The sequence below is a fragment of the Urocitellus parryii genome (genome assembly GCF_045843805.1).
Source record: "Urocitellus parryii isolate mUroPar1 chromosome 13 unlocalized genomic scaffold, mUroPar1.hap1 SUPER_13_unloc_15, whole genome shotgun sequence".
Taxonomy (NCBI): domain Eukaryota; kingdom Metazoa; phylum Chordata; class Mammalia; order Rodentia; family Sciuridae; genus Urocitellus; species Urocitellus parryii.
This window is the reverse complement of record NW_027551767.1, coordinates 955721-971489: the sequence shown is the minus strand read 5'-3', so window position 1 is coordinate 971489 and position 15769 is coordinate 955721. Positions and strand designations below refer to the sequence as shown.

At 45.3% G+C, this 15769-nt stretch overlaps 1 protein-coding gene across 1 annotated transcript in view; it reads left to right on the top strand.

Moving 5' to 3' along the window:
- Nucleotides 1-1904, top strand: part of LOC144251389 (trafficking kinesin-binding protein 1-like) — a 49519-nt gene extending 47615 nt beyond the window's left edge. The window contains 2 exon segments of the mRNA XM_077794345.1: nucleotides 1107-1663; nucleotides 1666-1904. Coding sequence (XP_077650471.1) covers nucleotides 1107-1663; nucleotides 1666-1904 — 796 coding nt within the window.
- The last annotated feature ends 13865 nt before the right edge of the window (nucleotides 1905-15769 follow it).

Genomic DNA, 15769 nt, shown 5'->3' with positions numbered 1-15769 from the left:
CCAGAAAGGGTCCCCTACCTTCCCTGTATGTGGTTGGTGCTTTGCCCATGGTTTTGGGGCCTCCCCTGGCCAGGCTGGGGACACTCACCTGACCTGCCCCTGCCAAATTGGAGGGCAGGTCCCAGGAGACCTTTGGAAGGAGGTACTCCTTTGCCCTTGGCTACTAATTCAGAAACAGGGCAGGGCTAGTGCCTATTTGCCGCCCCCCCCATCCCTGGAGCAGCTGTTAAAAATCAGTCTTCTTTGTTTTCATAAGCAGACCCAGAAGCCTTTCCCCCTGCTTCCCCTCCTGTAGACTTCTTTGTCTGCTGGGCCCCTAGGGGTTCTCAGCATGACACTGAGTGAAGGAAGGATCTTTCAGCTTTCCTTTAGTCACTCGGGAGCCTGAAGCTGGGAAACTCTGTAAATGAAGGTCCCATAATACAGGGCATGGCTTCCTTCCACTGACCCCATAACTCCGCTCATCAAAATGGGTTTGGACAGCATGTGAAGGTGGTGAGGGGCAACAAGGTGCAGAGGAGGGAGCTCTGTCCTAGTGGTCAGTAGGCTAAGGTGCTCGCCACCTGGCCTTGGCCCACCCCTGGGGCCATTTTTGCCATTTCTAAAATAAGCCATTGTATCCCATGGTTCTGGTTAGTGTCTTGCCTGAGGGAGAAGTAGGGATTAGGAGGGAACACTGGAATTTGAGTGGATTTGGTGGGGGAGGAAGGCCTCTTTGCCAATGAACTTCTTTCCCCATCTGAGAGCATTGGGGTCACTCAGACTTTAAATCTGGGTTATCCACTTAATACCCAGGTGTGACTAAGAAGCCACCTAAACTTGGAGCTGTTTCTTGGTCTGCAAAGGGAACAGTTATACCATCCAGCAGAGGAGAGCAAAGAGAATCACATGCATCTTCCATCAACTCACACCAGGGCCCTACTTAAGGGATTCCCAAGCCTCCATGGGTGAGGGGAAGAAACAGATGTGGACAGAGGTGTCTGGGGCTCCCATTGCAGGGAGTCCTCCTATTATGTCCCAGGTCCAAGCCTATGGAATGACCACTGACCCTTCCCCTGGTGCTCACGGGCATTTCTGATGGGTAACCTGTCATCTTTTCCTTTCAGCCTTAACTCGGCCCCGACCCCAGCTTGTGGCAGCACTAGCCACTTGAAGTCCACACCAGTGGCCACGCCGTGCACTCCACGGAGACTGAGCCTGGCCGAGTCCTTCACTAACATCCGGGAGTCCACGACCACCATGAGCACATCCCTGGGGCTGGTGTGGCTGCTCAAGGAGCGGGGCATTTCTGCGGCTGTGTATGACCCACAGAGCTGGGACAGGGCTGCCCGGGGCTCCCTCCTGCACTCCTACACTCCCAAGATGGCTGTGATCCCCTCTACCCCTCCGAACTCGCCTCTGCAGACCCCCACGTCCTCCCCGCCTTCCTTTGAGTTCAAGTGCAGGAGCCATCCCTACGACAGCTTCCTGGCTTCCAAGCCAGCCAGCTCCATCCTGAGGGAGGTGAGAGAATAGAAGAACGTCAGGAGCAGCGAGAGCCAGACGGACGTGTCCGTCTCCAACCTCAACCTCGTGGACAAAGTCAGGAGGTTTGGGGTGGCCAAAGTGGTGAACTCAGGGCGAGCCCATGTCCCCACCTTGACTGAAGATCAGGGACCTCTCCTCAGGGGCCCCCAGGGCCAGCACAAGCCCTTGTTCCTGGAGGCCTGGTACCCGAGGGCCTGCCTTTCGGATGTCCCACCGTCACCAGTGCCATTGGTGGACTGCAGCTCAACAGTGGCATCCGATGGAATCGCAGCTTCCCCACCATGGTGGGATCCAGCACGCAGATGAAAGCCCCTGTGACTCTCACCTCGGGCATCTTGATGGGTGCTAAGCTCCCCAAACAAACTAGCTTGCGGTGAGGTTGGGGGACCTGTGCCCCGGAGGAGATGGGCATTTTCCACCCTGTTCCCTGCCTCCCCTTCCCCCTGCAGTGGACTCTCCCCCTCTTCCCGTCCCTGTCCACCTCCTGAGCTAGACAAATCAACCTTGTGCCTAAGGGGGAAGAGTGGAACTTTGTCAAGTGTGTACATAGGACTTGGAGACCTTGTGTCTGCCCCGCCCTTTCTTCCAGTCCCACAGGAAGTGCCCCCACGCTGTCCTCTGGTGAGGACTTCCCTTGTGGAGTCTGGGAATGGTGGTGTCCTTTCTTCTTTCCTTTTGAGAAGCACTGAAACTCCCAAGTGTGTTCTTATCCCATGGATAGGAACCAGTGAATCCCATGCCTGACAGCTCCCCACCGCACCCCAGGGGCTGTCAAGCAGCCCAGATCATAATGCATCTGGCGCCCCGGGGTGTCCTTGGATGCCTCGCCCACCCTAAGAGCCTAAGGGGCCTCCATCCTGGCCACACGCACCTGGCATAGCTTTTTACAAAGAGCTTTTCTTTCTTTTACGGGTGGCCCAGCTTCTTCAAGACCGCCACTACTCTGCCTCAGTGGACAGTTGTTTCCCTTTTCTAGGTGTGATCTTTTCTTTTCATGCCTACAACTTGAAGTCATCTTGTGTTTTGTAATCAGCTGTCAGGCCACATGGCTGACCCGGAAGAGAATGTATTCACACTCCCACCGCTTTGTTCAGCAGTCCCTCTGTGTTCTGTGTGACGTTTTGTTTTATTTTTTCCTTTTTTTTTTTTTTTTTTTTTTTATAGATACACGCAGGGAAGCCATGGTACCGGCAGTGTCTGTTGTCTGTTTGGTTCCATGACACCAAAATGCAAATTTCAAACACACAGAGTTGCTAATGAGAGAGCAGCTTATTTCTGGGACCCAGTGTCACAAGCAGGTTAATTGAAGGCCAGACCCAAGACAACTCTAACAACAGGACTGAGGAAAGGGGATAGGAAGAAGACTTCTTCAAGAAATTCGTCAACCGTAAAGGTAAAGGAGAAGAAACCCAGCTAAACCATACCCACCTGGTCAGGGCAGGAATTAGGCATCGGCCTTCTGCTGGCTCAAGCTCTTGCTCTGAAATGGGCAACCCACTCTTACTCATCGGGTCGCCATTCAGTGCCCACACATTTGCCCTCTTGTTTCAAAACAGGATGGTCACAGTGAGATAGTTTCTTCCCCCAAAGCCCTTAGTCTCCTTGTGCCTCCTTTTGTGCTTAGGGAGAGATTAGAGGTGCTTATGAAAAGAACCACAAGCCCACAAGAGAGCCTGGTCTTGTTGCTGTAGCCGATTAAGTTGTGAACTTTTATTTATTACCCGTGTGTGTCCTATTTTAAGCAAATACCCTTCCAGCTCCAGTCTGTGTATCTGTGGCATTGCAATCCAAGCAGATAACTTATTTTTTCTCATCTGGGAACACTGCCCACCAAGGTGTTCCATGACCACCTGTTCCGGATATTTGTGGAAGGATAATATCCTCTATACATGAAATTGTCATTCTGTGCCCTCCGTCCCAGCTAAAGATGTGAGCTTCAGTTGAGTGAGTTTAACCTTACGTCCACCAAGGATTCTTTGAGGAAGTCCCTGAGGAGCCAGCTTCGGTCCCATGATTTCAAAACCATTTGTCCTCTGACTGTGAGAGTGCTGGTTATGTTCTCAATTTCCCCTCATCCTAGTGTGTCCTTACTCTCTGCAAGTAACTTACACCTTTTTATTTGAATGTATTTTAAAGCAGTAGGTTGAATAACAAAGGAATATGAAAAACCATGGACTGATCAGACCACTTTATGTATTCAGAGAGGACCCACCCATCAGGAACACCAGTGTAAAAATGGGCAATTCAGAGGTTGCAGTATTTAGTATAGTAAATAAATTAAATGATCAACATTATGCAACCACTACCAAAAAGTGAGTTGTAATGCATCAAAAAAATCAATAAAATTTTATTCACTAACAAGTATCAATAAAATAAATTCAAATGATGGAAACCACCCTAGTTTCCTGACTAGTGTCTTCTCATCTTATCATCCAGGAGATGGGTTTCTCAGACTTGAGGGTGTTCATCTCTTTTGGGGAAAGTAAATGAAAGGCATACACCGCCCGTGCTGCGATCGCCTCCCTTTCTTCCTACAGGAGACCATATCTTATGGTGAGACACTTTCCCAGTCAAAATATGATTCCCTTCTCAGGGCTACACCCTGTTCCTCTGTGCAGTACAGATGGTCATGGAGTCAGTTCGAATCTTTCGCTATCACAGCACTGGAGTGAAAAAAGCTTGCATCTATGTGATTTCCCACATATGTGAGCACGTCTGTGAAACCAGTTCCCAGACAAACATTACCAGCTGCCTTCTGGGGAGTCATGTTAAGAGACTTAAGAACCAAGAACAGTGGAGGCCCACCCGAGGGGCAGTTGAGAGAAGAAGGAAAGGATCGGATGCAACTTATTCTGCCACCTTGTTAGATGAAGGCTGTGAAACCCTGCCAGCGCTAGTGGGACATGGCACATAGATTAAAACCAGGAACCACCATTCGGTATTGGTGCGACCTCAGGAAAACCACTTGTCCTCTTTAGGCCCTCACTTTTGAATCTGTGAAATGAGGATAGTAATCCACCTTGGGGTTAATCAGTTGAGAAAGTATTTTTTGAGCACTTACCATGTGCCAGATGTTTTAGGTACTAGAGGGACAGTGATGAACAAGAGGAGTCCTGCTGTCATGGAGTATGCAATCTACTGAATGGAGAAGGACAACACCCTACAGAATAAGAAAGTCTATGCAGAGAATTACAGCAGAGGGGTGTGAGGGAGGGGCAGCCACTTCTGATTGGGCAGTCAGGGAAAGCCTCTCCAGGGAGGGGCATTGAATCAGCCATGTGAGATCTGGCCTGGGTGTGTTTGGGCAGAGAGAGGAGCTGGTGCAAAGACCCATGAATAGAAAAGTGAGGATCACAGAAGGCCCATGTGATCATTTGCTGGTAGGATAATGGAATGCTGTGGGGTCAAAGAAACCATGATACTCACCAAAGAGTCCATCTGATCACCATATTTCCCAGCCACTGCCATTGAGCAGGCCAGTGGGCTGTGAACAGCAGGAATCCCAGGCACGGTTCTGCATGCTCCTCTCTTCCTGTGGGTTAAAGTTCAAAGCCATACACTGGAATGGTGGAGTCTCCATCATCCAGCATCTCCAAGTACGTAAATGTGTATTCCCCATGAACCTGTGTTAGACCTGTCATCTGAAAGAGAACTAACTAAGCATTTGTGTCAAACCAGTAAGATTTTTGGAGGGTGTCCCAGAATCCCCAGGGGAGGGAACAGGGAGCTGTTTTAAAAAGCCCTCCAGGTGATTCTAGGGCACACTGAAGTCTGAGAACTGCTGTGTAGGGTGGGAGTTCTGTGCAGGAGGGCTGGTTCCCTGCCCAGGCTCTCCCTGAGAAGGCCAGACAACTTCATTCTAACTTGCTTGAAGGGTAGAGAAAGAATGGGTGGTTTATCTGCTCAGCAGGGGCAGGCAAGGCTTTGAGGCCTGGTGACCTGGTGTTGTTCTTCCCAATTTATCAAGTGGGAATTTAGAAAGACCTACCAGGTTCAGCTATAATTCTCATAGCTAATTCAGACAGGAATGGATACTAAAACCATTGGGTGAGAATTTGTTAGGGAGCAGGAGAGTCATATCTTCCTACAGAATGTTTATTAATTTACAAAAGGTGGGGGCTAGCATCTTTGCAGTGGAGAGAATTGTGACACCCCACTTTAAGTTCATCATGAAATGTGAGGTTCATTACCCCAAAATGGGACAAAGTGATACTAGTGTCCCCTGATGTGTGACATATTGGAAGGCACACACATTATTTCTGTGCTGTTCCTGCCACAAATGCAAAACCTGAATCATGAAGGTGATACAATATTGTGTTTTTGAAAACGGCAATGACGTGAATGAAAGGTCGAAACGTTCTGTATTAAAGGAGGATAAAGAGACAACTAACACAACTCAGATCTGAATTGGAACTGGAAAAGATGCTTTAAAGAGGTAATGTTGGGACAGTCCGAGAAATTTGAATATAGAGCATATATTTTAAAATATTACATCAATATGAAATTTCAATAATTTATACTGTGGATATAAGAGAGCCTGGCCTGTTTCCTAGGAGATGTGTGCTAATGAATTAACATAAAGGCACTTCATGTCCACAAGTCACTTTCAAGTGTTTTTGGAAAAAAGCAAAAAAAAAAAAAAAAAAAAAAAAAAAAAAAAAAAAAAAGTTTTTCAAAAAGAAGATGCAAAAAAAAAAATGTTAATCTTAAAAAGTTGGAAGCATCCTAATAGAGGTTTCACAGTCTACAAAGTGCATTCTTCTGTCATGTGGGTGTGGCAGGAGGATGTCTGAGGTGGTTCTGTTTCTTTCCTGTTCTCTGCTGAAATTCTTTGTGTGGGTCCCAAGCAACTCCCCTGCCCAGAGAGTTCAACCAGGGGACTGTGGCTCCAGGGGGGAATTGTCAAAGAGACTGTTGCCAGGACCCAAAAATAAAAATAAAGATGTCAAATTCTTGGTTTCTGGTTATGATGAAAGAAAAACCTAAGTGTATGTTTGGAGTAAGACCAAACAATCTGGAAGGGAAACTTGCTGAGCCAGTTCTTTTCTTTGCTTATTTGACCCTGCTAATCCCACTTGCCAATCACCTAGGACAAGAACTGGATAAATGTTCTTCAAGTAGACAAGGGAAGGAGGAGTTTGGACAAGGATTCCACTTACATCAGATGTAAAAGCCCTTCATCTATCCCTGTCCATGAGCTGAGTCCAAGGTTATAGGAGAAGCCCCGGATGAGCCTGAGGATCCAAGGACAGATGAGCTAGTTTTGCAGGGAGCCTGGGAAAGTGAGGATGTGCTAGAACCCTTCCACAATGGGTGACTCTCACCCATCATGGGGCAGCAACCACATTGGGCAATGAGAAAGTTAGAAATGGCAGCAGGTGGGCCTCAACAGGGAAGTACCAGAAGATCTCAAAGCACCTGGCCCCAGATCCGTGTGGGAGTCACTTCGATACATTGCCTAGGAGCAGGTAGGCAGGCAGGTATGTCCAAAGAGGCCTTGCAAACACTACAAAGGAAATAACACAGCCTCCCCCACAGCTCTACCAAGTGCCTCCACCCAGATATGATACCACCCTGGGAAAAGTTGGAGGAGAGGAAAAGTCTATCTGAATTATCTGAACTGATTGCAAGGCTTATATTAGGGATTGAATTGAGGTGGTGTGTGTGTAGCGGGGGAGGGTTGTAATTTTAAAATCATGGGAGAATATATTTCCTGTAGCCAGTAGAGGGCACTTGGAGCCAGCAGAAAACTTGAATGAATTGGCTCTAATGATGGAAGCACAAGATCAGGTATGTGGGGTTTGCTTTCCTAAGAAGAAGAGATCCAGGGCAGGAGCTGAACCTCCCAACCCCTCTACACCACCACCTGCCAGGAAACAGTTTGTCATGGGTGCACGGTGGGAGGAAATGCCAATGGAGGAGACTCGGCCCCTCACATTCCGGATCCTTTCTAGAGCGTCAGTGGGTTCTGGAGGCTGCAGTTGCCTTGGGGGGTAGGTGGGCAATGCCAGGCCGGCAAGGACTCCCTAGGTTGCAGGTCTTCCCACCAGATTCAGGGTTCTTCCCACTCTTCCCACTCAGTCATATCTCAGTTCCATGCTCCTCTGGGGATCCAGAGAGGGCCTCCCTGTGCGTGGGCAGTTGAACTGGTTATGGGGACATTTGAATGAGTCCCTCTGCTTTGGGGGCAGGAAGTTGTGAAGCCTGGTTGATGTCCTCCGGGTGAAGTGCAGGGAGGCATTCCTGGCCAAGAAGACCACTTACCCACGGGTGTGGATGTAAGAGAAGAAACATCACAGATTGAGAGGAAACCACTTGCACACCCTCCTGCCATACCCAGGATCAAAGGAAAGCATCTTAAAAAATACTTTACAAAATGCTCTGTGTTATTAGGGTATTTCCTACCTTTTGAAATTAGCCCACCTAATTAATGCATCTTCCTTTTACACCCTGCCCCCCAAACATTTGCAAATAAGTTACAGGCATTATGACCCTTTTCCTCCTTAACATTTATTTTTTTTTTGTAGTTGTAGATGGATAGAATGCCTTTATTTTATTTATTTTTATGTGATGCTGAGGATTGAACCCAGTGCCTCATGCATGCTAGGCAGGCACTCGACTACGGAGCTACAGCCCCAGCCCTTGCCTTAACATTTAGCCTGTATTTTCCAAGCCCCATAAAGCCCAGCACAGTGATTAAATCCAGGACTAAAATGTTTGTTGAATGGTATCTAGCATACACCATGCTAGGCTAATCTTGCTCTGAAGCCCCAAAGAACTTAAACCAGTGAGGGAAATCTGGACCTGTAGCTTAGATCAGCAACTTGGGGACCAGCAGCTCAGCAACACATAGCAGATGAGACAAATCCAGGAAAAGGAAGCAAGAGAGGAACCTGGAACATGAAAAGCAAGGCAGAATCCATCAAGGTTTTCATGAGTTTCCAGGGAAGCCATTGGAAGAGGATATTTCTGAAGTACAGCCAAAAGTTTAGGGACCTCTTTTTAGAAGAGAAAGAACAGAAAAGAGATGTGTTGTTCTTCCACATCCCAAAATATATAAGCCCACAGTCCTCCTCGGGGCCTCTATTACCTGTGACACTAAGGCCTTGAATAGCTGTAGCCATATCCAACCCCTGCCTCTCCTGGGTGCCTGACCCCCAACAGTGGTGTCTCCTGCCACCCTCAGGCCCCGGAAAAAGCAGCTGTACTGTATTCTCAGCTGTTCTGGTGTTCCGCAGAAACTGGAACCAACCAGCCAAAGCAGGTAAAGTTGCAGGACTCAGGAAACAGGTAAGTAGGCCCCTCAGCCCATCAGCTGTGGTCTAGCCCCTGGTCCCTGTCAGTGGCTGTGCTCTCAAGGATGGAATCCCCACCCACCATAATTGTCCCAGGGATGAAGAGGGAAGGCTCAGCCAGATGACAACAGCCAGCCAAGCCTCTGGGGCTTTACAGACACATAGAGTGGTACTTCTCAACTCTCAGTGATAACTGGTTGGTCATATTTTGCATTTTTATCAATTCATCATGAGTCAATATTTTTATAAAATACCATAACACCAAATTATGAGAAAAAATAAAATGAAAAGCAAAGGAAACTAAAATATAATATCAAATTTTATTGGATTCAACAGACATTAAATTGCATTTTAAAATATAGGAACAAACATAGGGAAAACTAAAAGCATTATGAAGACAGTACCCATTATTCATTGAAAATGTGCCTAGGGCATTTAGTATGGAGACTCATTGTTAAATTCAACTTTCATAGTTCTGCAGCTATAACTAACCAAATAGTAAAAAGATAGGTAAGTGGTGATTTTCTGTACTAAACACTTAGACCCGCATTTTGAATGAACACTGTTTTATCAGTATTAAGGTTTATAATATAATAAATGAGTAAGATTCTTTTAATTTTTTTCAGCTAGTTCATATTGATAATTGTCCCATTTACAAGGGATAATGTATAAGCTTCTCAGCTCTCTTTTACAAAACTCCTGATTGAAAAACCAGTCTAAAATGATGTTGGGAAAGGAAGCTGATATATCTACAGTAATTTCTTGACAAAAAATTTCCAATGGGGTTTGTTTTCCAGCCTGTAATTCAGGCTGAAGAATACACAATGCAAATTTTTATGCCTCCAAGTTAGATGATAATGTTAAGCTTTAAATTTTGAAAGGCTTGAATAAAAAATAAATTCATGGTAAAAGAAATAAATTAGAAAAATAAATATACACTTTCAGTTGCTTTGATTTTTAAGCATTTTTGGCTAAAGATTGCCAAACAAACCTTAAAGCATCACTTGTTGTAATGTGGTCATTAGTTAGTGGCTCATGCCACCTGCAACTCAAACCAAGTGTTCCATGACACTTGAGTGGACTCACATGCTTGGTCATGTGCTTGGACTTGATGACAATGTTAATTGTCCAAAATGCATCTGACCATTTACTCTCAATTTCCATTCTTATCTCATTGTGGACAGTTTGCAGACTGATGTGAGCCCGCAGACCATTCTTTAAGTAGTGCTGGTGTGGGGACTTCTATGGTATAAAGTACCTTTTTGTTAAATATAATGAATTTATGGTTAAGTGATGAAGCTTTTAAACATAATTTGTTATTTTTGTTTCTAGAAAAATCCCCCTCATGGCACAGAGCAGTGGGGAGAAGTTGATGCCTTGGGATGGGCCCTTCTTCTCTTACTTAACCTCAAAACAAACATCATCAGTGAACATTTCTGCTTGATGATACAGCCACCCCTCATGCTAAGAAACATAAATTCATGGTTTTCTTCAAACAGAAGTGCAGGATCTCTAGGAGATGTCCAGGCCACATCTTGTCCTTCTTGACCCTGACTTGATGAACTGGAACCTGAGGGTGCATTGTAATGTTCACTGTGGAATTGTTTAAGTAGGGGATGGAAGATTGAAAAAGCAAAAGGGAAAATTGATAAAGCAATGGTACTGATAACCACGGGAATCAGAGCCCTCAATTCTGTAGGACTGGGGGAGCAAAGGAAATATGTGGCATTGTTTAGACAAAAAAAAAATCAATCTAATTATTAAGTTACTGTCTCTTAGCTCTGAATTCACCATTATATGCCCTGCTGAGGCTTCTGTGTCAGGTGCTGCAGATAGGGAGACCCCTGAGGGCAGAAGGAGAAGCAGGAGACCTGTTTCTTCCTGCCTGTGAGCTGTCTCCCTCATCAGCGCTTCTCCACCCTGGCAACAACATCGCTCTCCCTCATCCTAGACCTGCCTCAGCACAACACTCCTTCCTCCTGCTCAGGGAGGGAAGTGGAGACGCACCCTCCCCTCAGAGCTCTGGGTTCCCCTGCTCAGGACCCCCTCCTCCAGCCTTCTCAGTTTATTTTATTCTAACCTGTTTCCTTTGCTCCCCAAGTCTTACAGAAGTGGGGGCTCTGATTCCTGTGGTTATCAGCACTATGTTTTCCCAACGTTCCATTTGCTTTTTCAATCTTCCATCCCCTTCTTAAGCAATTCCCCATATTCTCTCTGTTGAAATAAAGCCAGTCCTTCCTACTGGTTGATAATTGTGATGACATTCCTCCAGCACCTAGTTCAACTTTGTCCTCTGTTGGTCGGAATTCTTTGTGAGAGTAATGAAGATTTTCATTTTAGCAAGATCCAAACCATATGTGGCCAGGCCTATTAGATGGGCTTCCCAGGGTCGCAAATACAGTGAAGGAAGGAAATCGTGATGATAAACCATGGCTCTGAGGCCTGTTTAGAAACAAAGACCCTAGCACATTGCTATGATTATGCATATAAACTCTAGAATAGAGGCAGTCATATCAATTAGGGGGCTAGCAAAATAATCCAGGAGACGGATAGTTGGTGGCTCTGTTCCAGGTGGTGGTGGAGAAAGAGGTGAAGAGAGGGCAAATTCTAAATAGATTTTGAAGCCAATCTGACAAAGAGGTTTGCTGAGGATTAGATGAAAGGTGAGAGGAGTCAAAGATCGTCCCAGGGCTTTTGACCTAAGCAGCTGGAAGGATGGAGTTGCCATCAGTTGAGTTGGGGAAGGTATTAGGTGGATAAAGTTTCCGGAGAAATCCATGAGTTGAAGTATATGCACAGTTGACTTTGAAATGTCACTAGGTGTCCAAGTGCAAATGATTCCAAATCTTTGCTCTTTGACTTGATTTATCACTTCCCACTAGAATGAGGAAGCCTGATGTCAGTCCCTTTCAGCTCTCATTTCAGCATCTCTGGTGCGCAGCACAGTGCCTGGACCACAATCATCTCAGAAAATAGCATTTGAGTGAATGGATGAAAAAAAAAAATTGTATACTGCAGAGGTTCCAATTGAGGCCAAAGTTTTCTTATTCAAGCTCCAACTCCACACTTGTTTTCCAGTCAGGAAGAGAATAACCATTTGGTTCTGTAAACTGCAGCTTCTGGTGTTCACTGGAAACCCATCTTACTAGCTCATCACTTGTAAGTTGAAGTCCTTCTTCCCCGAAGTAGAGAGAAACCTCTCAGAGAGAGACACAGGAGCTTTCTGTCCTTCTTTTATAAGTGTGGCCCAGCCTGGATTCTGCTGGAGACTTATTCAGTCAGAAGACAGGGCTTTGACAACATCTCGGCTCTAGGAGGGGCCAAGGGACTGAGGTGGAGCAGGAGATGCCTCCTCCTGGCTTCTTTCTTTGTGTGTGGATGTGCTGTTTGTGTTGTGCCCCCATCTCCTATGAAACCTGAAGAACTTTCTAGAACAAGTTCTCTGGGATCTTCCCTCTCTGTTCAAGTTCAAATCCAAGTAATTACAGACTGTCTGTTGGACACTTGTCAGGGGACCACAGCCAGGTGCCTCCTTTGCCTGGTGTCCAGCACAGAAAAGGAGGAGCCTTTCTGGACACTTTCACCTTAATTCAGCCAGCTCGGCCTTCTGCACCAGTGTGACTCTATTATGAGCTGCCTATCCAGCACCTGACCTCTGGTGTCACCTTCTTCATGGAGGTTTTCTTAACTTCCCATTTGAGTTTATGAGTCCCTGTTGTGCAGAGAGAGACAGAGGAAGTGAAGGTGAAGATGGAGAAGGCTGATTTGTTATTAGCCAACTTGATCTTGTTATGTTCAGAATACTAGACTACATGCACTCGGTGGAGCTTAGCATTTTAACTTATTTGGTATTGGTTTTCCTTTCACTTTTCCTTCAGTCAAATCTGGAAAGCATAGGGTGCTCACTAATTAGAGGTAACCATAGTTACCAAGTTGTCTTCAAATTGTCTTGAAGAGGATTTTCCCCCCCTCTTGCTTTTAATTCTACAAAAGGCATTTTACATGTCAGTCATCCTTATTCTATATTCAGTTTCACTGGATGATTTTCCTAACTCAGGAGTCTTTTGGTAGCCATATTAAAAGTTCAAAAGTAAAATAACAAAATTATAAAGCCAACCATTCATTCTTAGAAAAGAGTTTCAGGTCCTGAATTGTCTGATTTTAATATTTCAGCTGATTGGGTGGCAAGAAGAAATGAGCCTAGACCCCGCGGAGTTCAATGTGTACAATGTGCCTCAACAGAAAGAAGTTGGCACCTGGAGAAGTGGTTTTAAAATGTCCACTTGGGGGTGCTGTGGTCTTCTGCAGGAGCAGAACCAAGGTCCATTTCTCTGGTTAGGTAAGTTACTGAGTATGAAATTTCACAGACACTCAGGTTCCAATGAGCCACAGTGGTGATTAGATACCCTCAGAGACTAACTGGCTTCCTCTTCATCCAGTCAGCCCTGTTGTTCTGCTCATTACATTCATAGTTTTTGCTGCATTGTATTTCAACTGCCAGCTCTTCCGACTCCACCTCATGGCTGTGTCTCTGTACCAGCTACATCAACACAGTGCCTGGCACACAGATGCATTTCTGTGTGTGTTGCTGAGCCTGTGTAGGGCTCAAAACAGTCCCTGTGAGCTAAGAAGGGAGAGCAATTGAATCTTTTCTGGAACGGGACTTAGATCAAGCATGTTGAAATCATTCTGGCTGCAGCCCAGGGGATTCTGGGCAGGTATGACTTGAACAACTGCTAATTGTACCTGTTCCTATTTGCATATTAGCCACAAGAAGAAAAAGATAGAAAAGGTATTGTTCTTGGAACTCAATTAGATGTGCCTTATTTCATTTGTCAATAACTCTTGTTCCTTCTGGAAAATTTCCAAACCAGAAGCATCTTGGGAGTCCTGGTAATGGACACAAAATTAAGACAATAGAAAAGCCTCCCATTCTTACAGAAGATCATGATACCATGAATGACTGGGGTTTTAAATTTCAGCACATCTTGAGAAAATATTTCATCAATATTTTAGAGTCCCAACAGAGCCTGCCAAGACTTGGTTGGTAGGTTGAGAAGCCAAGGGTAGGCCCCAAAGTCTGTACTGGTGCCTTTCTCAAAGGTAGGTGACAGGGAGACAACCATAGGGTGAGTCCAAGCAGGCATAGCTGGACTTAATCACTCAAGAGTTAAGCCTTGGTCCTGAGTGAGGAGCAGGAGTGAGAGAACCAACATAAAAGGGAGCAGAGAGAGGTGGAGGGAGATCTAGGCAGAGACTCCACAAGGGGCAGAGCACAGTAGAAGAGGTTTTGGGCCAGAGTGCAGAGAAATTAACCTGGACTAGAGGCTGGGAAAGCAGGAAAGAGCTGGCAACATAAAGGTCTGATGAACTAAGAGGCAGATATGCAGCTGAGCCCAGGTGATACCCACCCAGCTTCCCTCTGGAAATATTAGTTTCAATCTCCCCTAAGATAAGGTGGCAAAATAACACAACGTGTGAAGTTGCTCTGTGAGAGAGGGCATGCCAACCGTTGCCCTCCATATTGTTATCCTGCCGAAAAGCAGGCTCATCATTGTGAGACTTTGAGAAGAAGTTGGGATTTTTATGGGAAATTTCCATATTTAAAAACATGAGCACTTTGGTTCCAGATAAGATAAGAGTAAGCACACTTCACACATCCTTCCAGCTGATGATAGTTCCAGGAGAGACTACATAGATCAGCTATTTGAAGACAATGGAAGGAAAAGAGCAGCAAGCAGATTGGGGAAGAAGACCAGAAAAGGAGGTACATCAAGCCAGTAGTGAGTTTATATTTCACCTACTCTGGTGTCCTTCTGGTTTGAACATAGCAGAGCAGGAGACTGCAAGTGGGCTCCAGGGAGAAGTCCCCTAATTTTGGTTCAAGAAGTGAAATTTGGGACTACTAATGCCCAGAGAGAGAGCATGAATGCTCCTGGTTTTCTTCCTTTCTTAGCTTTCTCTACTCTCTAGATAGAGCATGTCTGTGGTGGCAGCAGTCAGTAATGAAACTGGCAGAACCAAAATTCTGAGGAAGGGAAAACCTGCTGTTTGATCAGAAGGATTGCCATCTCAAGAGGGTGAGCTCATTGTTTTTTTTTTTCTCTATGTTCTCCTACCACAGAGACCTGAACATGGCCCCAAATATGGCAATGTGAAGCAGACCAGAGTAACCAGAACCCCAAGTTTCTAAGTGAAGGACCCGAAAGGGAAAAAACACAAAGAACACAAAGCACTGGAGAGGTTAAAGAGGAGAAAAGGGACCTTCATGTGTTTATGAACTCCAAGGTTTCCTATTGTTGCTACTCCACTGCAGCCAGACATGTTTAGATCTGGTCCTAACTAGCATACCAAAGACTTTGAGAACTGAAGTAATGGAGAGATCACCATCCAGTTCCCAGCCTGGCCAATGAGTGATTGATGAATCCCTGAAATGGAGCCAACAAGGAGTATAAACTCTTTGAAAACAACTGACATTGTCATCAGAGCCTGTAAGGTTGGGTTGTCCTTGATGCCAGGACCTGACCAGGTGGATAACCTGCTAAAATAAAAATATCACCTTTTTTTTTTACAAGATTTAAATAAGCTGCAGTCTCATAATATAATTTTCACATTGTCCAGAATATAAAATCAAAATTACTGAGTGTACAAAAAAAACAAAACATGAACATTTAAATTGTCCTTGGAAAAGACAGTCAACAGATGCCAGTGATGAAATTTCACAGATGTTAAAACTATCAAAGTCCTTAAAGCAGCTATGATAAAAGTGCTCAAATGAGCAATTGTGACCATTCTTGAAACAAAGTTTAAAATAGAAAATCTCAGCAAAGACATGAGAGATAAAAGTAGAAATCCGAGAATTTAGAAATACAAAGCCAAACAAAGGAAGTCACTGGATGGACTCATTAGCAGAATTGAAACGACAGAGGGAAGAGTCAGTGAATTTG